This window comes from Lepidochelys olivacea (assembly GCF_965140295.1).
Source record: "Lepidochelys olivacea isolate rLepOli2 genome assembly, chromosome: 11".
Lineage (NCBI taxonomy): Eukaryota > Metazoa > Chordata > Testudines > Cheloniidae > Lepidochelys > Lepidochelys olivacea.
Window position 1 is genome coordinate 79617121 of NC_140421.1, and position 26596 is coordinate 79643716.

The 26596-nt window shown below is 40.7% G+C and overlaps 1 protein-coding gene across 8 annotated transcripts in view; it reads left to right on the plus strand.

Annotated features, from left to right (window-relative positions):
* Positions 1-26005, plus strand: part of ADARB1 (adenosine deaminase RNA specific B1) — a 223260-nt gene extending 197255 nt beyond the window's left edge. For all 8 annotated transcript variants that reach the window (XM_084643474.1, XM_084643477.1, XM_084643480.1 and 5 more), the window contains 3 exons: positions 11805-11986; positions 17591-17769; positions 19131-26005. In XM_084643474.1, coding sequence (XP_084499600.1) covers positions 11805-11986; positions 17591-17769; positions 19131-19307 — 538 coding nt within the window. In that variant the 3' untranslated portion in view covers positions 19308-26005. The remainder of the gene's footprint in view (positions 1-11804; positions 11987-17590; positions 17770-19130) is intronic.
* The last annotated feature ends 591 nt before the right edge of the window (positions 26006-26596 follow it).

The window sequence follows — 26596 nt, forward strand, 5'->3', positions numbered from 1 at the left end:
GTTTTATTCTGAAATGGGGACTCTGGTTACAGCTTGCATCCTAAAACATAGGTTGCTGGAGGGTGTACTTAATATCTGCTTTCCGCATAGCCTGAACATCTGGATGGATGGAAATTCTACATGGTCTTCAGATGTCATGTTGACAGTGTCTTGTCTGAGTCATTCATTAGTTGACCCAGGAGGTGAATGTAGAGGTTGTAGATCAAGCTCGTTGTCTAGACCCCCAGCATGAGATTAGATGCTCTGATTCTGCTCCCATTGAAGTCAGTGACAAAATTCCCATTGGCTTCAGTGGTGAGGCTCAAGCCCAAGAAGGATAGGAATCATTTATTCCATCCAAAACTTATCCCACAAGCATATTTTCTCTCTTCAAGGTGGTAGAGTGCCATAGAGTCTAATTCACTAAATTTGCTACTTTGTTATATCTGCATCATTTTGTATTGTTAATATCTTGAATAATATTATTATTACAACATGTAGCTTTCGTCAGATATAATGTGGTATTGGCAAAATACAACATGCATGAGTATGTTGTGTAAGTCATGCTTCTATATAACTTGGATCAAAATATAGACTGTGCCAATGTGCTGTAGATATATGTCTATATACTTCATATGTAAATGTACAATATCATTTTAAATGGCAAAACATCGTTAGTTAAGAACCTGTTACTTGGTTGATACAGTTAAATGTGACCTTTTTAAAAAAAATTAATGGCTAGAAAGCTTTTTAATAAAAGTAGTGTTTTCGTCTGTGAAAATGTGACACTGATTTATTTTTATTGTTTTAGTTATTGTGCTCTTTCATTAGTTAAAGACTTTGTTAAAATGTAAACAAACAAGCTCAACCAACCTATTGTCCCCCAAATTAAACAGCTGTATCCTCTGAAAAGTGTAGCAACCTCAGGGAAATTTTAGGAAAATGACAAGCTAGCTTTTCAAATCAGCTCTACATTTTCCCAGTACCCCATAGGGTCCCACAAATCACACAAAAGAAATGGCAGCTTTTCTTAGTTGAGGATATTGTGTATGTATGTCCTTTTATTTTTTTAATAAAAAATAGTTTATGCATTTTATCAAACCAGGATTAATTGATTAAAATATTGTTAGATACATTTGTAAAATACAAAGTGGGTTGAACCTATTCACTGTGCTGTATAAGCGTTATATGAGAATTAAAACCAGAGAGAGAGATCTACTTGCTTGATTCTCCATTCTCTGTCCTTGTGGGAGAACCAACAGGGTTCCTATAGTGTGTGAGAAATGTATGCTTTTATATGTTAAACTTCTATGAATAAGTCAGGACCTGTTGGGAGATCGCAAAAGCTCCATTTTGAAAATGTTACTCTACTTACAAACCTTCATTCCATACTGGTTCCAGACTATCCACTGATTCAAATACGGTTACACACTAAAAATTGATTCTATAAGAATGACATGCGCATTCCTTATTTATTCTTTACGATGACTGGCCACACAAATTTCCTAGCTTACAATTCAAGGTGACATACCTAACTGCCAACTCTGTAAACTCCATCTGAGACATGAAAACTGTGTTGTATTCATCACGAGTTAAAAAAAAAACAGATTATTCAGCCAGAATTCATTTGACTATTTTGTTGATTCTGTGTGACGCAGAACAGAATCCAGGTCAGTCTCTCATAGCTAGTTGTAATTCAGGGGGGTAACCAGAGTAAAAATGTGAGTGTCACTAGAGAAAGCAGATGCGACCCTGAGACACATAGAGGGGATGCTGTATGAGGAGTAAGGAGGCCCAGTGTTTACATTTATAGTCATGTTCTGCCAATTTCACTTTTAATGGGTTTATTACTATGCAATTTCCAGTATTCAGTACCATACCATTACTAACCAATTTCAGATGCCATTGAGTTTTTTTTGGGATTTAACAAAAGATATGACACCATTTGCATTATTGAAATAATTTAATGCATAAAAACTGTCCAGTAATGAAACAAAAGTAACATTATGGTCAAACGTTTTGTATTTTGGTAAAGATAAAGTTTACTTGCATAGTAAATCCTCTAGTCTGGCAAAGACTATTGAGATAACTCTGCCCATAAAAGGTCATACAGGCAACTCACTGATTAAACTTTCTGGCTCCTGAACAGCTTCCTCTGTATATTCTAAGCTAAGCTACAATGTCACAGCCCTGTCCTCTGTCTCTGGTCCCTCAGTAGCAGCTTGCTACTGGGCTGGCTCGGCTATGAGCCTGTTAAGAATGCTGCAGGCCTCTAGGAAGTGCCTCTATCCATTCATGCTTTTATCCTCTCCATTCTTGTCTTCTCTCCGATCTTCACAATGAAGAGTCTGGAGTGGTCAGTGCTGCAAACTCAGTGCAGATCATTGACCATCTTCTATGATGGTGGGGAGCTAGTCCCACTACTCATCAAAATTAGCTCACCTCACTTACACCTGCCCGAGTCTCTCAAGCTGCAGATATTCCATTCCCAAACTTGATAACTCTTTGCTCCATAGAGATATCCTCCCAAGGAGATCTGAACATCCAAAGACTCTTTTGTATTTGAATGCTACTCACAAGATCATTATTGTTCTATATCAATCCTCTGTCATCCTACATCAGTAGATTAAGAGACAAACAGCATCATGATGCCCACTACTGTGAAGCAAAGAGATGTGAAGTTCTGCCCTTGATCACTTAGCCTCAGCCAGAACATCCTCTTACCAATGTTGTTTGCCTTTTCTCCTGAGTCTCCTATTCTTTCCTTCCCACTGCCTCTTTCACTCTATTTCCCTGTTGCAGGGTCACTAAAGAAGAAAAGGAGGTAAGAAATCTTGAGAGCTCTCCTTCAGGCTAGGAGGAGAGGGTGAAAGAGCAGAGCTCCGAGCCAGGACACTCAACCTTAATGCTACCCTGTAGTGACACCATGAGAGGAAAAGATATGAAAAAACTGAGTCTTTAAAAATCAGGATAATGTAGTCTGGAATCACAGTCACTAAAATGGATTCATCATAATCGTGTGGTTATTGCATGCTGCACTGTACTGCAGTGGTAAGGTTGCTTGGGTGCCTTCGCTGTGCATTTCCAAACAGTAACATGATTACATTTCTTTTAAGTGAAACCTTAACACTGAATTTCCTAGGTTTGTGATACTTCTTTTGGGATAAGTAAAACATTCCGGTAGTGTTTTTTACCCTTACAATGCTGATATATACATTGCACCTTAACTGCATATTCATGTAGGATTTTTGTCTGCAAATATCAACTTATAGGTTCTAATAGGACTTTACAGATACTAATGAGACAGGCCTCACAATCTGACTGAGACAGGGAAGTATTTGTGTCCTTGTTTTGATGATGGTGAGACTTAAGCACTGAGAGTTGGAGTAAGTTCAGGACTTATTTCCCTTGTAACTTCCCTGTTGCCCATATGGCACTCCTTCTATTCCCTGGAGGAACCCTTGTTTTTACACTAACAGTTTGTCTCTCTGGACTGGTGGGCTTCTCCATCCACCCTTTCTTTCTGCCTTCTCTTCATCCCTCACTTCTGTATTCCCCACCAATATGAGACTCTTCGAATGGGGTGATGCAGTGAACAGATGGCCAGCCCAGAGTCACTGGTCCATGGAGCAATGCAGGTTGAGTATCAGTCTTCTCAAGCTACACCTTTCATGTTGCTCTTCTGCCATCGGAGAACCTGGTACTTGAATTACTACATCCTGTTCCACTGTGACAGTCTAACTGTGATGACTTCTGTCGCCTGCCAGGGCAATTATCGGGGTACCCCTCTTTTCACACATTATATTTCTGGGAGTTTTTCTCCTTGATCCCCCTATGTCTGGATGGCTGCAAGAATGTCTTTGCATACTCTCTGCTCTCAGGATACCTCCAGCAGCCACAGGGTCTTGTAGTCTCACAGTAAGGAATGCCTGCCTTTTGAAGTTACTGCATGTGATGTCTGTGGTCTGGGTTTGAATCCACTGCCATAGGATAGAAGAAAATAGATACTTATGGCAAGGGGATATTACTTCCTATGAATTCTGTTTGTCATCTCCTTTTCTCCCATTCTGCATCCCACCCTCCTACCCTGTTGGAGGTTGGTGCCATTGCTTGTTTGTGAATTATTTGTCTCACTACCTTGCATTCTGTTCTTAGTCTGCAGGTCTCTTTAACAGGAGTGATGGGGACTGGCTGAGGCCTATATAGTCAGGAGTGGGGGCTCACAACACTTTACCTCCTTGCTTCCCAGTTGGTAGCACCGTAAGGCTTAGAGGAGTCTATCACAAACAGAATTACTAGTAAATAATTTTTAGACTCTTTCCCTTATCATAGAATCATAGAAGATTAGGATTGGAAGAGACCTCAGGAGGTCATCCAGTCCAACCCCCTGCTCAAAGCAGGACCAACACCAACTAAATCATCCCAGCCAGGGCTTTGTCAAGCCAGGCCTCTAAGGACGGAGATTCCACCACCTCCCTAGGCAACCCATTCCAGTGCTTCACCACCCTCCCCCCTGCTGAAAAAGTGTTTCCTAATATCCAACCTAGACCGCCCCCGCTGCAACTTGAGACCATTGCTCCTTGCTCTGTCATCTACCACCACTGAGAACAGCCAAGCTCCATCCTCTCTGGAATCCCCCTTCAGGTAGTTGAACGCTACGATCAAATCCCCCCCTCACTCTTCTCTTCTGCAGACTAAACAATCCCAGTTCCCTCAGCCTCTTCTTATAACTCATGTGCCACAGCCCCCTGATCATTTTTGTTGCCCTTCGCTGGACTCTCTCCAATTTGTCCACATCCTTTCTGTAGCGGGGGCCCCAAAACTGGACAAATACTCCAGATATGGCCTCACCAGTGCTGAATAGAGGGGAATAATCACTTCCTGCTGGCAATCTGCTGGCAATGCCCCTACTTATACATCTGAAAATGCCATTGGCCTTCTTGGCTACAAGGGCACACTGTTGACTCCTATCCAGCTTCTCGTCCACTGTAACCCCTAGGTCCTTTTCTGCAGAACTGCTGCCTAGCCATTCGGTCCCTAGTCTGTAGCAGTGCATTGGATTCCTCCGTCCTAAGTGCAGGACTCTGCTCTTGTCCTTGTTGAACCTCATCAGATTTCTTTTGGCCCAATCCTCCAATTTGTCTAGGTCCCTCTGTATCCTATCCCTACCCTCCAGCGTATCTACCTCTCCTCCCAGTTTAGTGTCATCTGCAAACTTGCTGAGGGTGCAATCTACAGCATCCTCCAGATCATTTATGAAGATATTGAACAAAACCGGCCCCAGGACCGACCCTTGGGCCACTCCACTTGATACCGGCTGCCAACTAGACATGGAGCCATTGATCACTACCCGTTGAGCCCGACAATCTAGCCAGCTTTCTATCCACCTTATAGTCCATTCATCCAGCCCACACTTCTTTAACTTGCTGGCAAGAATACTAGGGGAGACCATATCAAAAACTTTGCTAAAGTCAAGGTATATCGCATCCACTGCTTTCCCCATATCCACAGAGCCAGTTATCTCATCATAAAAGGCAATCAGGTTGGTCAGGCATGACTTGCCCTTGGTGAATCCATGTTGACTGTTCCTGATCACCTTCCTCTCCTCCAAGTGCTTCAAAAGATTTATCACATTTATAGATCACATTTGTTGATCTCACAAATGATATTAATAAGAATAACTTTGGGCATAAAAGTGGGAAATACCACTTTTTGTCAAGTTTTTCATTCCATGGTAAATATAATTTCATTGTTCAACCAGTGCTGTTTTGGCATTAGACTGAGGTCCTGTAAACAAAGAATGCCTGAGATAAACTCTGATACTGCACATTCTAAAGGTTATGAATTTTAATTGCATAAAGCAGTTCCTTGTGTACTTCTATTACTGTACAAATAACAGGATGTTAGGAAGAGAGTTGTGAACATTCTACTTTGTCATCTGCTAAAGTTACGCGCCCTCATTCCTGTTGTTGCTCCAGAGTAGTGTAAATAACAAGTGTTCTATAGAATCAATTTTTAAAAATTGCAGCATAAATTCCCATCCTCTTATTACAGCAAGAAGTACATTGGCAGAGTCTGTGCTTGTGTACTGATGCAGAATTAGACATATATTTATCTCTCTCATCTGTTCAGAGATGAAATCGGTTTAAATAAATACATTCAGAAATGTCAAGCGCCTGCAGCCCACTTGGCTATGGGCATATATTAGTTTGAGGAGGAAATTTGACAGCATAGCAGGGAAACCACGACTCTCCCTATTTGAAAGATTCTGATGTGAACCTGTGGTTTTCCTTCTCTCATATTAAATGTGAAAAGACTGAAAATAGAAAAAATCAAGAAGCACAAACGTGTGTGTAATGCTGAGGCAATGTTAGTAGCACAGATAAAAAGTGCATTCTGAATAAAGAGAAAAGGAATGTATATGGTAATTCTGCAAAATTCACCTAATGTACCATAGAGAGAAAATCCTTCAAACTGAGTAAATATTAGAATTTTTAAACAATTAATTTGTAACATCAGTGATACAACAGCAGTTGTATATGTTTCTGTATCTATATTAATGGCTTGTCTGATTGAATCCTTGAAACAACTGCATTGACAGCAACAGTCAGCTGGTAGGAGTTTATATATTAACTGAAGTAGAGATTTGCACTGGAAACTGTTGGCCTCTGGTCTGAGAAGATGACTGACACACAGAAGGGTTTTTTCAAAGGAGGTGAGAGGGGCACTCTGTAACAGGAAAGTGCCAGCGCTCTCTTTTGCACACCCTGAACATGAGACTGATTTCCAGAGGGCCTGAAGGGGTCTCAGAAGCAGGAGAGATAGGAACCCTGCGGCCACACCACTGCTCGTCCAGCTGGAAAACCCAGTCCAGCTAGGAGAAGGGGACATGAGGTACCTGAACTGCAGCTCTTGTGAGCCTCTGCGGCAGCATTTCTAAGCCAGTGTGGGTTTCAATTTTAGATGAAATTTTTCAGATGTTCAGGGGTTTTTTGATGGCACACCATAATTTCCATAGCTTTTTTTTTTTAATTTCTTTGTGCCAAAAACCCAGTTTTCTATCAGTAAAAAAAGAGAAAGGGGAGAGAGAGCGAGAGAAAATGTTGATGGAAAATTTTCAACCAGGCCTAGTTGGCAGTAAAGCTGATAACAAAGACAAAAGCTGCATTACAGGTTATGCAATTCCTCCTTCATAAAATAAACAGTGATTATGGAACTTTATTCACTCAGATAATGATAAAGAGGTATGTCATATGACAGACCAGGACTAATCTGTACTCTCAATCTAAAACCTAATCTTGCATCTCCTTGTTCAGTTGAGTAGCCCAGTTGAAATCAGTGGGACGACTTGAATTAGTAGGAATTGCAGGTTCAGCCCTTCTGTAGTTCTAAAAGCTAACTTTAAAGCTTGAATCATACAAGCAAATCGCCTTAATCTTTGCCTTTTGCTTGCAAACCCCTAATTGCTGTAACTATTCAGTAGCCAGATTTCTAAATAAAATGGCATCACTTATGTCTATTTTTTCTAAGAGAAGCAGCAGCAGCTAATAAACATAGTAATGAGAACAATGATAAACTCTTAACCAGAGTGGTGATAGTGAGAGTCACTATAACAAAACTTTCAACCTCTTATCTGTAAAAAAGGGCTGGATTGCTACTTTGAATTGTACCTTTTAATTGCCATTTTCATGTTTAGGCACCTTTTCTAATTGTTTCTAGGACAGGATTACAAAGTAATCAAAGAAATTCTGATGCCTGATCAAACAGATTGTTTAAACATAATCTTTGGCTAACCTTGGTGATTATTAAAATGAAAGCCTGACAAATGCCTTCTATCCATGGAGTGCTCTACATCCGTATTTCTCAATGGCCAGACCCTGAGATCTCCATGACACAGCTTAGGAAGGCAGCAAGCCTGTCCGCTGTATCAAAAAGGCTGAGAAACACTGCCCTGCCTCATGAAAGGCTGCTCAGAAATTAACGTCAGTTCTTAATCCCTTCTGGATATGCTTGCATGCCAGTATTTCAGGGCAGCACTTCCCCATATCAGTTTGAATGGCTTCTCCTTGCATTGTGTGTAACTCACAAAAGTGCAGAGTTGTAGTTAGAGGAATGTTGCATATTGCCAATTACTTTACTTTTTCGTATGACTGCACAAAAGTTTAAAATGGAAATATATGTTTAAAATGTCATTTCTATTTTATAGCTTTAGAAAAGCTCACGAAAGGGAGTTGATTGCCAGCCCTATGAACTTAAACCCACAAGCACGAGCAGCGCAGGTTTTGTGCACGGCTGTTCCACAGAAACCAGATCTTAGGCTGGGAAGCGGTCTTCATGCCCATTGAGGCCTCTGTTCAGCAATACATGAGAACACATGTTTAACTTTAAGCACTTGAGTTGTCAGTCCTATTAACTTCAGTGGGATACTCAAGTATCAGGGGATAGCCGTGTTAGTCTGTATCCACAAAAACAACAAGGAGTCCAGTGGCAGCTTAAAGACTAACAGATTTATTTGGGCATAAGATTTCGTAGGTAAAAAACCCACTTCTTCAGATGCAGTGGGATACTCGTGTGCTTGAAGGTAAGTATGCGCTTAAGTATTTTCCTAGACCAGGGCCTCAGTCTTTATTCTCTCTGTTAAGGGTGAGAAAGGATTGAGGGACAGAGGTAGCCATGTGTTTGTGACGTGGCTCTCTGGCCTCTATGAACTGAACTAAGATCACCAATTTATTTCACATAGGCTTTGTGGACTTTTGCTCACAACTAAGCTGAAATGAAGTTGAACTGATGACCTACTGGTGAAATATTTATTTTTCATTACCAGTTTCATGAGCCATCCAATCCCCCTAAATATAGCACTGTGCCCTTGGGCCAGATCTTGTGTCTTCCCTACTGCAATGTGTAACATTGAAAAGCTAATCAATTATTATAAACCTATTCTTATAAACCTATTCTTAAGCCAGGTGGGAGAGGGGTAGGTTTGTGTTTGGTTTGTAAATCAGGTGCAAGGCCACCTATATTTGGTTTGGAGGCAGCCACTTTCTCTTAATATTTTATACACTGATTTGAAGAGAGCACTTTTCATAGACCCCATAATACTGCAGGGACATGATGCATCCTGTGAGGTTACTAAACTCTGTGGCTAAATTTTGCTCTCCCACCTTTGTAACCTCATTGTTTGCGGTGAAGATAAATGGATGTAGATGAGGAGAGAATTTTGGCCTGTTAACTTCAAAAATTTGGGCTCTAAATTTGGGCCCTAAATGTACATGTCCATGAAACAACATTGAGAAGATGTTTGTGACCCTTTTAAAAAATAATACTACAATATACTTAGAAAATGAGAAGATGCTAATACGCGATGTCATGTTTGTGTTCATGAGAGTGAAAACAAATAGTATTAACTTCAAAAGCAAATATAACCTGGAAATCGGCTGTAAAAACGTTGCCTACGTACCCCTGTCATTGTGTCTTGGTTATGACCTACAGTATTTCCATTCAAGTCCCATGTTTTTCTCAAACAGAAAAACAGCCTGAATCATAGAAAATTGCTCAATCATTTTGTGGTATTGAAAAATATCCACAGTGATTCTGATGGGGCTAGTATGATCATTTTTAGTTCTGAGCGAAATCAAATTTGAATCTAGTTTTCTAGGCACAAACGCATTTAAGAGATTTAGTTTTGCTTTAATCAATATAATTTTTAAACCAGCCCAGATGTTAGTTTTCATCTTCTGCACTGAGTAGGGTCACCGAATTGTGTAGTTGAAAAACTATAGATACTTAACAAAGGCAGGGAGAAAGGCGGCAGGGGGAAGGTTTTGGTCAGGGTCACAGAGGTGTGCACAGGAAGGCTTGGGTTAGGGTCACACTATGCATTCTGGTCTTCCTGGTAGGGTTTTTGAAATTTAAATGTAATAGGCTGGGCTTGTGGAAGCTGTCCTTAATTTGAGTGCACATAGATTACAGGTGCAATTGTAAGACCGAAACTGACATCGTTTGCCCTTGAATTCATTCCAGTTTTGTATTAAATAGTGCTACCTCTGTATTTGCAGTAGTCCATATGCTTCCTCATATGTGGTATAAGGAATACTGCAAATACTGAGGCAACACCTTGGCAATTGGAATATTGGTAAGGAGAACCATTGTGAGGTATCTGGTCATCTAAATATCTGCTTGTGCCAGCAAAATTCTAATTCTGGTAAAGTCTGGAAATGTTCTCAGTGGATCTAATTCTAAAATTGTGACTGACTTCTCACATATAAAGATGATCATTAATGTAGTCTTTTATATATAGTGTGTATGTAAAGTGTTATTCTGTTGTAAACCTTGTTTAGCTTTAAAACTAATGAAATACATTTGAAATAATTTTCTCACAACTCCTTTATTTTTATTTTCCAATATTTGGCTAACAAATATAATGTAAATATGATATAAAATATGCCTTAATCTTTCCCTTACACGTTTTGCATTACTGCAAAATGCTGCTTGCTCTCCCAGTAACTTGGGACAAACATTTTTAATGACAGGTGAGTAAACTGGCATATGGTGTTTTCATGTTCATCCTTACTATAGTAAGCTTGAGCTTTTTTAGTAATGTTACAGGGTTCTTACACAGGGTTATAAGTTTAGGATTTCGTTGACCCTTTTTAACAATTGTGCCCTGTAATCTTTGGCCTGGGCTGAGAATGTGGTGGAGCTGTGCCATCCCAGCTGGAGCTCAAAGAAGTACAGTGCCTCAAGCGTGTGCTTCCCTCTGCTGCCCCACCTGTTCCTGGCTCCTTACGAAGGGCGGCTAACACCACAAGCCCCGTGCTTAGATGAGCCCAGGAACTACAACTGTAGCTAGTTCCTATGCAAGGGCACCAAATTGTACCTCCCCTCCTTCTTCATCCACTCGGGGGCCGTTAGGGTTAAATTTGATATATTAATTTTGCAGAAATATTCTGCAGGTGCCCTGCAAGACAGAGACTGATCCAAATACCCCAGAATGGGGATTGAGGTTTTTTAAAGTCTTTTAAATGCTTGGCAGTCATCTAAATCCTGATGTATTTGAACATGGGTGTAAAAGGTAGTTTACTCCTGCACATATTGGTTCCATACCAACCTGACCTACCCTAAGGATGGTCAGACCAATGCAGACAAGGCTTCCACAGTCAAAATCTGTGAAGCTGCTGAAAGGGGCAAAGACTGTGTGCGTATGAGCTCCTAGATTAGAGAATCCCTTTGCAGAGCCCATAGACACGATAGCGGTTGTGGAGTTGCAGTTATCCATTCAAAGCAGCAATAGAGGAAGGGTGACTTGTGGGTGAAGGGGACAGAATTGTCTCCTGTGGGGAGGAGGAGAAACTTTGGGAAGTGTCCTGCATCCCGACCCTGGGAAAGGGGACTTTCCCACTGACGGATCTGTTTTGAAGACATCAGTGCTCACTTCAAGCTAAGAGCTCTCATCCTGTCCTGTGTGACTGACATTCACTCAGCTGGATAGATCTCATCCCTCTCCCTACACTAGGACGTTTGGAGAGGCCCCACCAGCTATGGCAGTGGGGAACCAGAGTCATGGACTCTGCCTCTGAAATTGGGCCTTGGCTGCCATATCGCAGATTTGCAGCACCTGCTGATGTTCAGGACTCCAGGATGTGCTTCACAGGCATGGTGTAACGCTGTGCTGTGGGACTCTGGCTGGGTACACAGCTACAACAAAGTCAGGCTTTGGGCAAGAGGGGAGACTGAAAGTCGAGTCCATTGAGATTGTCTCCTTTTGTTTCTAGTCAAGATTACTTGTTCTGTTAAAAAGAAAGTGTTTTTTTTTTCCTTCCCCTTAGGTGGAACGTGTTGGGTATTCAAGGATCCTTACTTAGCCTCTTTGTGGAGCCAATTTACTTCTCTAGCATCATCTTGGGGAGTTTATATCATGGGGACCATCTATCCAGAGCAGTATACCAGCGGATAGCAGAGATAGAAGATCTACCACCTCTGTATACGCTCAACAGACCTTTACTTAGTGGCAAGTATCTAATGGAGAAGGCTGTACGGTAACTGAATCTGTTCCAACAGTAACATAATTTTGCAATTCTCAACCCTTTGCAAATTATGTACTGTGAGCAAGTTGCTTTGTGACTACAGCAAGGAAGTTATGACCCAAACCTGAAATTAAGCTATAAACAGCTAGAATTCCTATTACAGGACCCCCTTTGTGTGTTACAAGACCCTAACAGGAGTTTCTGTGAACTCTTCTATGTGAGCCATTTCCTGTGGCTGTATTTATCTGCAATTTTGAGAATGCAGGTCACCCAGCAATACATTAGAAAAGATGAAAGCCTGGGTTTGGTGAAATCTCTCTTCCTTTCCCACCCACAGAATAGTGTGAGGTTTCAGTGTTTCTGCTCTTGCCATTGGAGTTATTTGTTGAGCCATCTCCATCATGTTAACAGTGTGCCAAGATACACAAACATTTGTTTCTCAATTCCTAGATCAATAATCAACTCAAAATGGACAGAGAAAACTTCCCAGCTGTCATTGGTTGCATTTTCTTCCTGTCATCAAGCTCTGCTGGCTGAAGTATATGGGTTGGGGTGCAGGTGGGGGTGAGGGCAACAACTCGAAGTGCAGGCTGGGGGTGAGGGGTGAGGGGTGCAGGAGGGTGCTCTGGGCTGGGACCAAGGAGTTCGAGGATGGAAGGGGGGATCAGGGCTCGGGCAGGTGGTTGGGACGTGGGTGGGGTCAAGGGTGCAGGCTCCGAGTAGCACTTACCTCAAGCAGCTTCCAGAAGCAGCAGCCTGTCCCGCCTCCGGCTCCTATTCAGAGGTGCAGCCAGGCAGCTGTGCACACTGCCCCATCTGCAGGCACTGCCCCTGCAGCTCCCACTAGCCATGGTTCCCGGCCAATGGGAGCTGTGGGGGTGGCACTTGGGGTGGGTGCAAACCGCAGAGCCCCCTGGCTGCCCCTAAGTGTAGGAGTCAGAGGGGGGACATGCCGCTGCTTCCAGGAGCCACGCGCAGTGGGGCAAGCCCCTGACCCCGCTCCTCGGCTGGAGTGCCGGAGCGGGACAAACCCTGCTCCCCAGCAGGAGCTTGAGGGCCGATTAAAACATCTGGATGGCCAGATGCAGCCCCCGGGCCATAGTTTGCCCACCCTTGCTTTAGAGCCTACAAGCCCACTCAGTACTACTTCTTGTACAGCCAATCACTCAGACAAACAAGTTTGTTTACATTTGCAGGAGATAATGCTGTCCGTTTCTTGTTTACAGTGCCACATGAAAATGAGAACAGGTATTCGCATGGCTCTGGTGTAGCCGGCATTGCAAGATATTTACGTGCCACATTTGCTAAAGATTCATAATCCCTTCATGCTTCAGCCACCATTCCAGAGAACATGCGTCCATGCTGATGACGGGTTCTGCTCAATAACAGTTCAAAGCAGTGCAGACCGACACATGTTCATTTTCATCATCTGAATCATATGCCACCAGCAGAAGGTTGATTTTCTTTTTTGGTGGTTCGGGTTCTGTAGTTTCCGCATTGAAGTGTTACTCTTTTAAGACTTCTGAAAGCATGCTGTACACCTCGTCCGTCTCAGATTTTGGAAGGCATTTCAGATTCTTAAACCTTGGATCAAATGCTGTAGCTATCTTTAGAAATCTCACATTGGTACCTTCTTTGCATTTTGTCAGATCTGCAGTGAAAGTGTTCATAAAATGAACAACATGGTCTGGGGCATCATCAGAGACTGCTGTAATATGAACTATATGGCAGAATGCAGGTAAAACAGAGTAGGAGACATACAATTCTCCCCCAAGGAGTTCAGTTACAAATTTAATTAACGCCTTATTTTTTTAACAAGTGTCATCAACATGGAAGCATGTCCTCTGGAATGACCAAAGCATGAAGGGGCATATGAATGTTTAGCATATCTGGCATGTAAATACCTTGCAATGCTGGCTACAAAAGTGCCATGCGAACACCTGTTCTCACTTTCTGGTGACCTTGTAAATAAGAAGCGGGAACATTATTTCCTTAAAGGTATGCAAACTTGTTCGTCTTAGTGATTGGCTGAACAAGAAGTAGTACTGAGTGGGCTTGTAGGCTCTAAAGTTTTACATTGTTTTGTTTTGAGTGCAATTGTGTAACAAAAAAAAATCTACATCTGTAAGTTGCACTTTCATGTTAAAGAGACTACACTACAGTACTGGTATGAATTTCAATTGGTATTCTATTGATTAAAACGGCAATTAATTTTTTTTAGTTAATCGCATGAGTTAACTGCAATTAATCGACAGCCCTAGTCTCAACCACCCAATCGACAAGGTTTTACAGCTGTAACATCCTCTTCGGATGCCCCCTCTCCTATTTTCAAGCTTCATGGGATGGTATAACATCGGACGATGGGTTTTGGAAGCCACAACATCCAGTTACGCTATCCATTTCAAATCTATCCCTCCACCCATTTCCCCTCCACAGACCTATTTAAGGACCCTTCTCATGATCAATTGCTGGTGCAAGAGATTGCCTTTCTTGTACATTTAGGAGCAATAAAACCTGTTCTTGTACAGCATAGGGGAAAGGGAGTCTATTCAAAGTACTTCCTGATACCCAAAAAGAATGGAGAGTGGAGACAAATTTTGGATCTCAGGTATCTAAACAGATAGGTAAAACAGCAGAAGTTCAGGATGGTGATCATTTTAGCAATAATTCCCTCATTAGAGTTAGGAGAGTGGTTCATGATTCTCACCTGGAGTATGCACATTTTCATGTCACTATTCACCCTTCACATGAGGTTTCTTCATTTTCTAATGAGCAACGAGCACTACCACTACAGAGTGCTCCCTTTTGGCCTATCTTCTGCCCCAAGAGTATTCTCAACAATTCTGCATGGTCAGGGGCAGGTCACATCAAGAAGTGTTGACACCAAAGATGACATGTTCTCTGTTCCACAGCCTGGGCCTTCAAATCAACCTCAAAGTCTACAGTGTCTAGATTTCATAGGCGCTTCCCTGAATGAATTGACAGGCAGAGCATACCTCCCTTCCAGAAGATTTCTTGCACTAATGAATCTCATCTCAAGAATTCAGGGCAGTCCTCAAGTAACAGTATTCTATTGTCTTCAACTGCTAGGACACAGCTTGTATTTTCGTAGTGCAACACCCCGGCTTACATCTAAGAGGCCTCCAGGAGTGGATTTGAACAGTTTACAAACCAAGAAAGCACAGCTTAGGCTCACTCAACGATAGCAGTGAAAAATGTTTGCCTATACTTTCTACATACAATCAGATCCAAGTCAATAAAGATAAGGACAGACAATGTGGCATTCATCTGTTATGTCAACCATAAGGGAGGAGCATGTTCCCCATATGTCTGAACCAAAGTGATAAAACTCCTAGAATTGGTGCATATCCAACCAGATAGTCAACTCAGTTTCATATCTCCCAGGTATTCAGAACACCGAGGCAGACGACCTCAGCAAACATTTCTTCTAAATCATGAATGGGAACTGAACTCCCGAGTCCTTCACAAGATATTCTTAGCTTGGAGGTTCCAAGAGGTTGATCTGTTTGCCATAGCAACCAACACAAAATGCATCAGGTATTGCTGCAGAAGGGGTCTTGAACCCCAATCCCAAGGAGACACTTTTCTCATCTCCTGGACAAATGGGTTTCTTTATGTATATCCGCTGACACCGTTACTACTAGAAGTTCTCAACAAGATCAGGCCAAAGCCATACTGATTGCACCAATGTGGTGATGAAAAGTTTGGTCTCTCTGTCTGACCAGACTCACCTCTCACCCTCCATGGCAGCTTCCGTTCACTCCTTGCCTACTGATTCATGATGCCGATCAAACTCTTCACCCCATCCTAACAAAAGAACGGGCACACACACACCCCATTTATGGTATTCATCAGAGAGAAGGTTGTGCTATGGGCCCATCCAAGATTTTTACCTTGGGTGTCCTCAGAATGAATTAATCATTCATCTCCTGTTTTTCCCCTAAAGCCACATCAGACTAGTCAAGAACCCATGTTCCATACCCTAGATGTCAGGAGGGCATTAGCTTTTTACTTAGATCGGACCAAACCCTTTAGAAGATCTCCAAGACTATTTGTATCCTTTGTGGACCAAAACAAGCATTCTGTTATTTCAAAACAGAGATTATCAAAGTAGATGTCTGGATGTATCAATATCTATTTAACTGAACTCATTTTCAACCCCTTTGAGAGTGACTGCACATTCAACAAGAACACTATCTGCATCTCTAGCCTGACTTAAGGATGTACCAACTGCAGACATTCACAGAGTGGCAACTTGGTCCTCTGTTTGTACTTTTTCTAGCCATTATGCCTTGGTGCTTGCTGCAAGATATGACACTGCTCTGGGCAGTGCAGTTCTCTCCTCTGTATTGGACTCTGTTCTGAACCACCTGCGTCCTTAGCGGGGTACTGCTTAGGAGACACCTGAAGCAGAGCACCCACAGGGCTGATACTCAGAGGAGGAGGAAAGGATACTCACCTTGTGCAGTAGCTGGAGTTCTTTGAGATGTGTGCCCCTGTGGGTGATCTGCTACCCACCCTCCTCCTCCTCTGCTTCGGTGTCTCCCTTTTGGGACTTTGAAGCGGAGAAGGAACTGAGGGGAGTTCGCCCACACAGCCCCATATAACATCAGTGCGGGGCACAGGAATGTGTAGGATGCATGCATGGGCTGAAGAGGCATTGCTATGATCAAAGACGCAGGGTGCAGGCATAGCTGAAGTGGAGCACTCACAGGGACACACATCTTGAATAACTCCAGTTACTGCACAAGGTGAGTAACCTCTCCTTATAGACTCAAAAAACTTAAGCTACTTAGCTCAACACAGACAAGGTTAAGGGGTGACTTGATTACAGTCTATAAATACCTACATGGGGAACAAATATTTAATAATGGGCTCTTCAGCCTAGCAGAGAAAGGTCTAACATGATACAATGGCTGGAAATTAAAGCTAGACAAATTCAGACTGGAAATAAGGCGTAAATTTTTAATAGCGAGAGTACTTAACCATTGGGACAATTTCCCAAGGGTTGTGGATTCTCCATCACTGACAATGTTTAAATCAAGATTGGATGTTTTAGTATGAGATCTGCTCTAGGAATTACTTTGGGGAAGTTCTCTGGCCTGTGCTGTACCTCAGGTCAGACTAGATGATCATAGTGGCTTCTTCTGGCCTTAGAATCTATGAATCTTTGATAGCTGCAACAGCACTATATTCCTAGCACCATTGTGAGGCTCCAGTATTACTGTCTGATGTGATCTTGTTACAGATCTTTCTACAATCTCTTTACTTCCCTACCATCACCAGGACAAGCATGCATGGATTTTCAGATTTCTGAGAAAGCAGACATGCACAACTGAGCATGGTAGCAGCAGAAATCTTAACTGCACATTCCCCATAAATAGTAATGGAATGTGCATGGCTAAATCCTCAGGTAGCTGTTGAAAATCATGGTGGTATTTTAGAACCACAGCTATAAGAATGCCTAACAATATGATCTGTATAGCACCACCCAATCACTCCTTCATCTATAAACAACTAAGCAGGAATTTTCACATTTTCATTATTATGTACCTCTTCCCTTTCAGGTATTAGCAATGCAGAAGCCCGCCAGCCAGGAAAAGCACCTAATTTCAGTGTAAACTGGACAGTAGGAGACACTGGTCTTGAAGTTATTAATGCCACAACTGGCAAGGATGAGATGGGTCGTGCATCTCGCCTTTGTAAGCACGCTTTGTACAGTCGCTGGATGCGTATTCATGCAAAGGTACATGTCCAAAGATAGGAGTGGTTTTTTACTGCTGGGTTTCAATTTTGCTCAGTCTCATAACCACCTTTCTAATAAAAGGTTGTAATGTGCTGGCTTCTTGTATTGTAGCTTTTGCAAGTGGATATAAAAAACCTTCTCTAAAACATTTTCAAAGTTAGTAATTGGTGTGTTACTGAACCATGGGTAAAAATGGGGAAGAGAGAAGTCTTGCTCCACATTTTCTTTATTATGGTCATTTCTAGTGTAAATGTATGTGAGGATCTAATTACCTGCCTCTAGAACTAAGTAAAGTAAAAATGTTGACTCCTTTGAGCTTTGCTTATAATTTTAATGTACTGGACAACATAGTCTCTTTTAGTAGCTCTTCCGGAGCCGAGCACACGGAACACTAAGGTTAAAAACCAGTAGAGCTAAGATTTGCCAGATCATACCCTGAGACCATCCTATGACATAAGAGGTGGGGTCTGTTGTCTGTGGGGTCTGTAGTTTAGTGTGAAGAGGCATTCCTGTTTGAGTACATGTGGGGTAAAATCCTAGCCCCATTGAAGTCAAAGGTAGTGGCTTCAGTGGAACCAGGTTTTCTCCCCTGGTCCTCCCCAGGAGGTGCAGGTAAAAGTCAAAGAATTGTTTTTTGAAAGTTTGGATTTCTTTGCCTCATGATCGTTGATAAACTCTATAAAAATGGAAAGATACAAGCAGTAGACCATGATCCTTAGGGTTCTCCCAGTCCTCTCTTCAAAGCGTCTGTATTGATAGAAGCAAATAGCACCTTGAGCCAGTCATTTCCGCAGAATCAGTATTCCTACAACAGTCCTTTGAAGTCTATCATTTCTTATTGTAGTGCAGCAAGGCACTGAAATTTAGACAGCTGGGTGCTGAGACTGTGGCATAAGCTTGTCATTCACTTTCACTAGGTTACACATAGGCCTTCCACCCGTGCTGCACAGGGTATGTGTATCTCCTGCATAGGGCCCTGGAATACTGCTTCCCTCCCCCAGCCCTGCTGTCAGGGGAGCCTCTGCACAAAGGTGGGTGGGAACTGTCCCATGAAGAGTAGAAGGGGTGGGTTTCAAAGAGAATTGCAGCCAGTTGCTATCAAGCAAAATGACGATGGTTTCAGTTTGACCTTCAAGGTGCTTATGGAAATTAGTAGATCCTCAGGGTTCCCACTGGACCAATAGTTTTGCTATGAGCTGTGAAGTGATATGTAGTTGGATACAAATCAACAGTAACGTTCTATCTATAGAGTGTTTGTCATTCTTTCAAATTGCTGCACTCATTCTCTCGTTTTTCTTGATTCTGGTTCCTGGAATGGCTTTGTGTAATGGTTTGTTTTCTTTCTTTTTCTATTTGTGCAGCTTTCCTCTAGCCTGCGTGCAAAGATCCTCAAACCAAACCTGTACCATGACACTAAGCAGGTGGCCACTAAGTATCAAACGGCCAAAGAATGTTTGTTTAAAGCGTTCCTGAAGGCAGGGCTTGGAGCCTGGGTGGAGAAACCAATAGAGCAGGATCAGTTTTCTCTCACTGTCTAATTCATGGACTGCACATCACTTTGGAACAGGGGGTCATTCTGGAAATCCTGGCGTCCGGCATCGTTTTCTGGCATCAGCTGTCAAAGCATCTTTTTAACACTTTGAAACTAACTGGCAAATTGTTGTTATGTTTTGCTCAAATATTGAAAGTCAATGATAAGTTGCTACAATAATTCTATATTTTGTTATAAAAATCGTTTTGGTTTACTTCTCTAGAAACTCCTGTTACTGTAGAAAAAACTGCAGTAAGGCTTTCTTTAACAGTACCAGATGACTCATATTTTTCTGGGTTAGAAAAAATTCCTTTTTTTAATGCAATATAAGCAAGTGCATGAAAACATGTAGTAGATTGCATTAGGTTTTACACTGCATTTTTTTAGTCTGTAGCTTAATTTAATCAAAAAAAGCTACAAAGCAAATTTCTGTGCTTCTGTTAGCTTGGTTTTTCTTTTAATTGCAGGGTTTTAATTGCAGAGCATATAGGTGACAAAGCCAGAATGGATTTTGGACAGCTAGCTTTTCCCTTCTTCCTTGCTCTTTAAAACCAGCTGCTGAAAACGTCATGTCTTTGATGTACGTATTTATTAGTCTGTGACCTGGTTTTTAACATACAGCTTTTTATTCTGTTTTTTAAAATACCTTTACCTCCCATTTACATGCATTGTAAAGTCATCATTTTTTACCACTGGAAACTGGAAACAAAAAATAAGTATTTGTAAGTTAAGAAATTTAGTCTGTAGTGTACAAAACCTGTTTAGAAGTAGGCAGTTTGTATATCCCAGGAACTCATGCGAACACCACCATAACATTAACAGTAATGTGGCAACTTCAGAAAAACAGTTTTTCGTTTTGGAGAAATAATTCTGCTTTGCCAAAATAACCCATTCGTAGAATATTAATTACAGTTTTTCTCAAAGAAATGAGAGGCCTACTGAAGATGAAAGTATTGTTAAACTTCTTTCTTGTGGTCTTCAGAGACTTAACAACTGGACTGTTGGGTCCCCTGAAGATTTTATTGGCTGTAGCTTCACATACATGATGATCTATAAAAGTCTTATTTCTAAGTTTTGTTTGCTCTAGTATATATTTAGAATGGTATTTTATTTATAAAAGCTCTTTTTTGTTAAAATTTTCACATATGCTAGATGTGAAAATGAAAAATAGCAGGGAAAATACTGCCAGGTCTGTTAAGTCAATGAGTGCATAGACAGCACTTTTAGAACAATTTGTAAGCGAAATGGAAGGCTGACAATGGATTGAAAAAATCCTCTTTTTCTCAGCATACCAGGTATAATTCTCTAGTTATGTCCAATATGTCTAAGTACACGATGTGACATGTGTGTATCAAAGATATTGTGTGTACAAATTCCGAAAAACACCTCAAAGTATTTTTAAGTCCTATTTTTAAAATAATTAGTTGATAATAGCAGTAACTACCTCAGCACAGGGCATTTCCTGGGGAGTAGCGGCTCCCTGGGTGTTGTGGAAAGTGATGCAAAAACTCTTTCCAGCCAGTTATGAATGTGCTGGAAATGCCCTGTCCTGCAATCATTATTGCTCAATTATGAATCAAAGTGAAAAAAATTATCAAGACTAAAAGTTGCCTGAGTATTGTATTAAACCTCCTAATTAGAGTCTTAGTAGCAATACATTAATGTGTAAAATAAACTCTTGTAGGGGAAAAACATTCAGAATGTGTGAAGGCAAGTAATGTACATGCTCTTTCAAAACACAAGATTTACATTGTATCTGTCTTTGCAAATGTCTTTGGCCCTGAACCTGCAAACTCTTTTGCAATTGCTTAAAGTTAAGCATAAGTAGACCCACGGAACTGCTCATTTGCTCAAAATTAAACGTGTGCATAAATTTTCAGGATTGAAGCCAAAATGTGGAGCAAGAACTGTAAATTAGAGCAATTTATGAATTTTCTAGCTGGTCTAACCATGTGGATATTCTTGGAATTAGTCTTACTTATTAAATGAAATCTCTGTTTTAAGGGACTCTGTCTACTGATGATTTCACTTTGCAATCTTAATCTATTTTTACCAATCTTTTTAAATTTCTCATTCAGAAGTTGAGCTCTCTTCAAATTTTATTTTGAAGTTCAGGCAGTTATTAGGTGAGATTATTTTTGTATTGATGAAGTCCTGAATGTGAGTAATATATTTAAGTATTATTGTAGGCATACATTTTAAGACATTCAAATTTACTATGAATATATGGAAACTATAAGTGAGAGTTCCATGCAGAATTCTTTTTGATAAAAGGGAAGCATTTGATTGATATGAGGAATGAGTTCTCATTCTTTATAGTTCTAGGGTTCTCAAAAATGTTTTCCAGGATCATGTGCAACCCATATCTGTCCTCTGGAAGCCAATGGCTTTCCGCATACCTGCTTATTTATTTTTGTTCAGTAATATTGAAGATCAGAAGTTGGGGGAAGAAGTGTTCCTCTAAAAGATGTATTTGAGATTGTTATATTCAGCTAAATTCTGCCATGTCCCTCTTTTGTCATTCTGTGCTCCTTTATATTCTTGGCCTTTGTATTCTTTGTAATACTCCTGTATTCTTTACAGATGACCATCATCAAGCATGGATGGCTTTTTATGCATTTAATTGTAAATGATTGCAGAGGATAAAGGCAACATGGCTGCCAACAGCTGTTGAAATTTGGGGTTGACCTTTCTCTATCGAGCATTTAGCTTAGCATTTATTTTGAAAGGTTGGATGGTCTTCTTGAATATCTTCACTGTGCGATTTAGTATGTCATGGTTGTGGTGGCTAATCTTAGCAAGGATTTGTTATGCAATCCTGGGAATTCTTGGTTTTTTTTAAGTTGATATAAGGGTATATCTCAGGTTCGTCACAAAATTTAAATGAGTAACTTTAAAGTTAATAAATACTTGAAGAAATATAATTTAAAATGTTTTTCCAAATGACATTCTAGCTATAATAAAAGATAATAGGTTAGTAACATAGAACGCTGTAAATGTAGGGATTTTTTTAAAAAAATATTCTGTAGGGGTGTGGAAAAGAACTTGGACGTGGAGGTGAAACTTGAAGCATTTGGTTATTTCTGTGCTCAGGATTTAATACCCATAGAACATTTCCTGTCACTTGTTGATGATGAATCATACTGTCTTCACATTAATATGCTAGCTCTTTCCTATCCCCCCACAAAGCTCCCAGTCCTTTAGCGTAGTTAGTGATAAAAATTATGATAGTTAAATAGTGTGCAACTTACACACATACAACAATGGGCTCCCTGCACAGGTGACAGTTTTAGTATCTTCCTCGTGCTAGATAGTACAAAACACACTAGGGTAGAAAATAATTAATGGGGGGTATCCCTCAGAGTAGCAGCAGATCTTTATATGGTACCACTCCTGTGTCCTCATTAAAACCTAAAACAACTCACGACTGAAATTTCAGGCGCCTTAGAGCTGCATCACTGGGGTTTTGTTTTACCAGTATGCAGCTCTGAAGTTAAGTATTTTATCCACCTAAAAATATAAACGATCTTTCAACTGGATATCGTGTATATACAAATGATAATACTTTCTGCTGGTGAAGGAATAAAATTATTAGTTGTGGGCTGCTGATCCGAGCTAACAGTGTTAGGAATGAAAGAGTAAAGGTGACATCATGAAAACTGTTTTCTTTCCCATCTCTCCCAAAGACAATTTTTTTTTACCAGGGGAAAACGATTTCAGTTTTGAGACATTTTGAGTTGAGGTTGCCACATAACTGAAGTGGAACTTTCTTTTTCTTTCTTTCTTTCTTTCTTTCTTTCTTTCTTTCTTTCTTTCTTTCTTTCTTTCTTTCTTTCTTTCTTTCTTTCTTTCTTTCTTTTTAAATAATATGCTGAATTTTCTCCATACATTGAAAATTATCTTTTTGCCTTTCACCAAAGCAAGCTTTTTCACTCCAAGGGGATACTTTCAAGTCTTTGCATTTTCATCATAATAGAATGTCTGGTATGAAAATCATCCTGAAGTTTTTTGAATGGGAAGGTGAGCTGTGATTCAGATATGTGATGGGAATCAAAATGTTTAAAGTTATTTAAAATATAAAAGTGAGCCCACAGAAATAAAGTGTAAACAAAATGTATAAAATATATTATCCTGTCTCCAAATCGCTGTGTGGTTTTTGGTTTTGTTTTTTTAAAGACAGGCAGCCTTATAACATATGATATCAGCTGAATTGAAAGTTTTTTGGTGCAATTTACAGTAATACTTGGGTACAATCCCAATCAGATATAGACTGGACATGATGAAAAGTGCTACATAAGAGCGTGGTATGGTTTTTATTTATTTATTTATATGCATATTAAGAATATCATAGAAGATTAGGGTTGGAAGAGTCCTCAGGAGGTCATCTAGTCCAACTCCCCTCTCAAAGCAGGACCAGCCCCAACTAAATCATCCCAGCCAGGGCTTTGTCAAGCCGGGCCTTAAAAACCTCTAAGGATGGAGATCCCACCATTCCCATTCCCGTGCTTCATCACCCTCCTAGTGAAATAGTTTTTCCTAATATCCAACCTAGACCTCCCCCACTGCAACTTGAGACCAATGCTTCTTGTTCTGTCATCTGCTACCACTGAGAACAGCCAAGCTCCATCCTCTTTGGAACCCCCCTTCAGGTAGTTAAAGGCTGCTATCAAATCCCCCCTCACTCCTCTCTTCTGCAGACTAAATAACTCCAGTTCCCTCAGCCTATCCTCATATGTCATGTGCCCCAGCCCCCTAATCATTTTTGTTGCCCTCTGCTGGACTCTCTCCAATTTGTCCACATCCTTTCTGTAGTGGGGGGTCCAAAACTGGATGCAGTACTCCAGATATGGCCTCACCAATGCCGAATAGAGGGGAATAATCCCTTTCCTTGATCTGCTGGCAACTATATATATATATATATATATATATACTAATGTAGCCCAATATGCCATTAGCCTTCTTGGCAACAAGGGCACACTGTTGACTCATGTCCAGCTTCTCATCCACTGTAATCCCCAGGTTCTTTTCTGCAGAACTGCGGCTTAGCCAGTCAGTCCCCCAGCCTGTAGCAGGGCATGGGATTCTTCCGTCCTAAGTGCAGGCCTCTGCACTTGTCCTTGTTGAATATCCAGAATTATCATAATTAATTAAGCAATTTTGAAAGGGATATTAAATCTCATACTTTAAAGCTTAAAGCAATTACAAATTAGGATGAGCCCTAAAGGGCTTGGGGGTCAGATTACCCCACCTGTCCTACTCAGGGTTTTTACACCTTCCTGGTATTCCCCATTGTCAGAGACAGGATACTGGACTGGATGGACCTTGGGTCTGGCCCAACCTGGTAACGCCTGTGTTCTGTGCTGGTGAGAGCTCAGAAGCCACAACACAGAGACGAGAACTCTGGAACTTGATTTTGGAATTCATTTGTCCAAATTAGGAATTGAACCTTCTTATATATCATCTGGCCCATCACGCAGTGTCACTCATCTTTACATTATAGCACATTTCTCAGCAGGCTTCCACCTTCTGATAAACAAGCAAGAAAGGAACCAGAGCTGCTCTCAAAGTTATGTGCCTAGCAGCATTTATATTCAGATGGTCCTGTGGGCTTATTTTGCACAATTTTATTATACAATTCTGCCATATACTTTTAAGGATGTTAATTTTTAAAATAAGTTTTCTTTTGAATCTTTTGCATAAAATTGACATTGCAGTAGCCCAGATTGTCACTGTTCATGCTGGGCAGAAGTCTTTTATGACAAGCACAGAGACTGGCAGAGGAAGGTGGCTCAATTTCAAACACTAGATTGGTTGCCTAATCAGTTTCTGACTGAAACAGACAAAATCGAAGGAAGTTCTTGTTTTTCTTCCTAAAGCACAAATGGCCTTGTAGGATGTAACACTCCATTCCTACATGCACTGTCAGCTCCCAAAATGTGTCAAAGGAGGTAAATGCTATTAGTGTAAAAAATACCTTTGAAAATCTGGCCCTGTGTCTTTCATAAACTGGGTAAAGATTTTTTTTCCCTCCACTATTTCTGTAATGACGGAATAAGCTGTACTGACAACAGAACTAGAAGCAAATTATGGGTGTTATCCTGGCTCCATTGAAGTCAGTGGCAGAGCTCCCATTGAGTTCAGTGCATCCAGGATTTCATCCTGTACATTTAAATATTGTTGACTTTAATAATGAAGCAAAACAAAATCATTTAAATAAATATCAAAAGTAACACTGATTTTGAAATCCCTGTACTGACAATTTTGTACTCTGGCTGCTAATCATGCCAACAGTGTAGAAGAAGGCTTTTGTGAGTGGTCATGTTTTGTTTTTGTTTTCTTTACTGAAACTATAAAACAGATATAAGAAATGTAATTTATGTACGTAACAATCTAGCCCATTTGGAGACAGCAGATGTGACATTTTAAAGATTTTTTATCTTTGAGTGACAGAGTCTGTTGTCTAGGAAGCCCAAAATGTCATCACATTGCTTTTTAAAATGTTTTCAATATTATCATGCACAGACCAGTCTAGTTGCAGTCAGCAGACACAGGGTTAGAAGATTAAAATACAATGTACATAAATTGCTCTATGTTATTTGCATGAAGCAGTTACTCTTGCCCTATTTCTGACTTTGTGATGTTGTGATGGCAACACACCTGCCTTTACTAACTGATAAAGGGATATTAAAAGAGCGCTGTCAAATACTTTCATGACAATGTTTATTTTTGGGTGTCCTCTCCATCCTTCCTAATCCCTCCTTAGAATATGCACCTTAGCAGTGTCTATAAAAATGTTATTTTCCTTGGGCCACAAGCCCTCCCCACTCCGGCCCATAGTGCTACTGAAACACACTCCACCGGCTACCCTAACTAATTACTCTGCTTTGCATACTACCTTGCTTTGTTTCATTCATTACTATTTGTACAGAGAGTTGAAAACACAAAGTTATATAAATACTAAGAATTATTATTTGTACATCGGTATAGTCAGTATCAGAAAAATGTACCCCGATCGGAGAGCTGTGTCACTTATCATCAGAAGTTGTAGATCCAACACGCCCAGCACAAAACATTGTGTGGGTCCTTCCAACGCCTCGTTATCATGTTCGTTACATCATGAAGAATACTCCAGAACAATTCCAGTACTTTTTTTGAGGCTACCATCTTGTTCTCTGTAATCTCAGCTTTCACTTAAAACAAAAAATCAAAACAAATAGGGCTTATTTACAGCTGGAAATTTACTAAAATGTCTATGCCAGAGCAGCGCCCCCTGATTCTGGAATAAGAGTGCCTTTT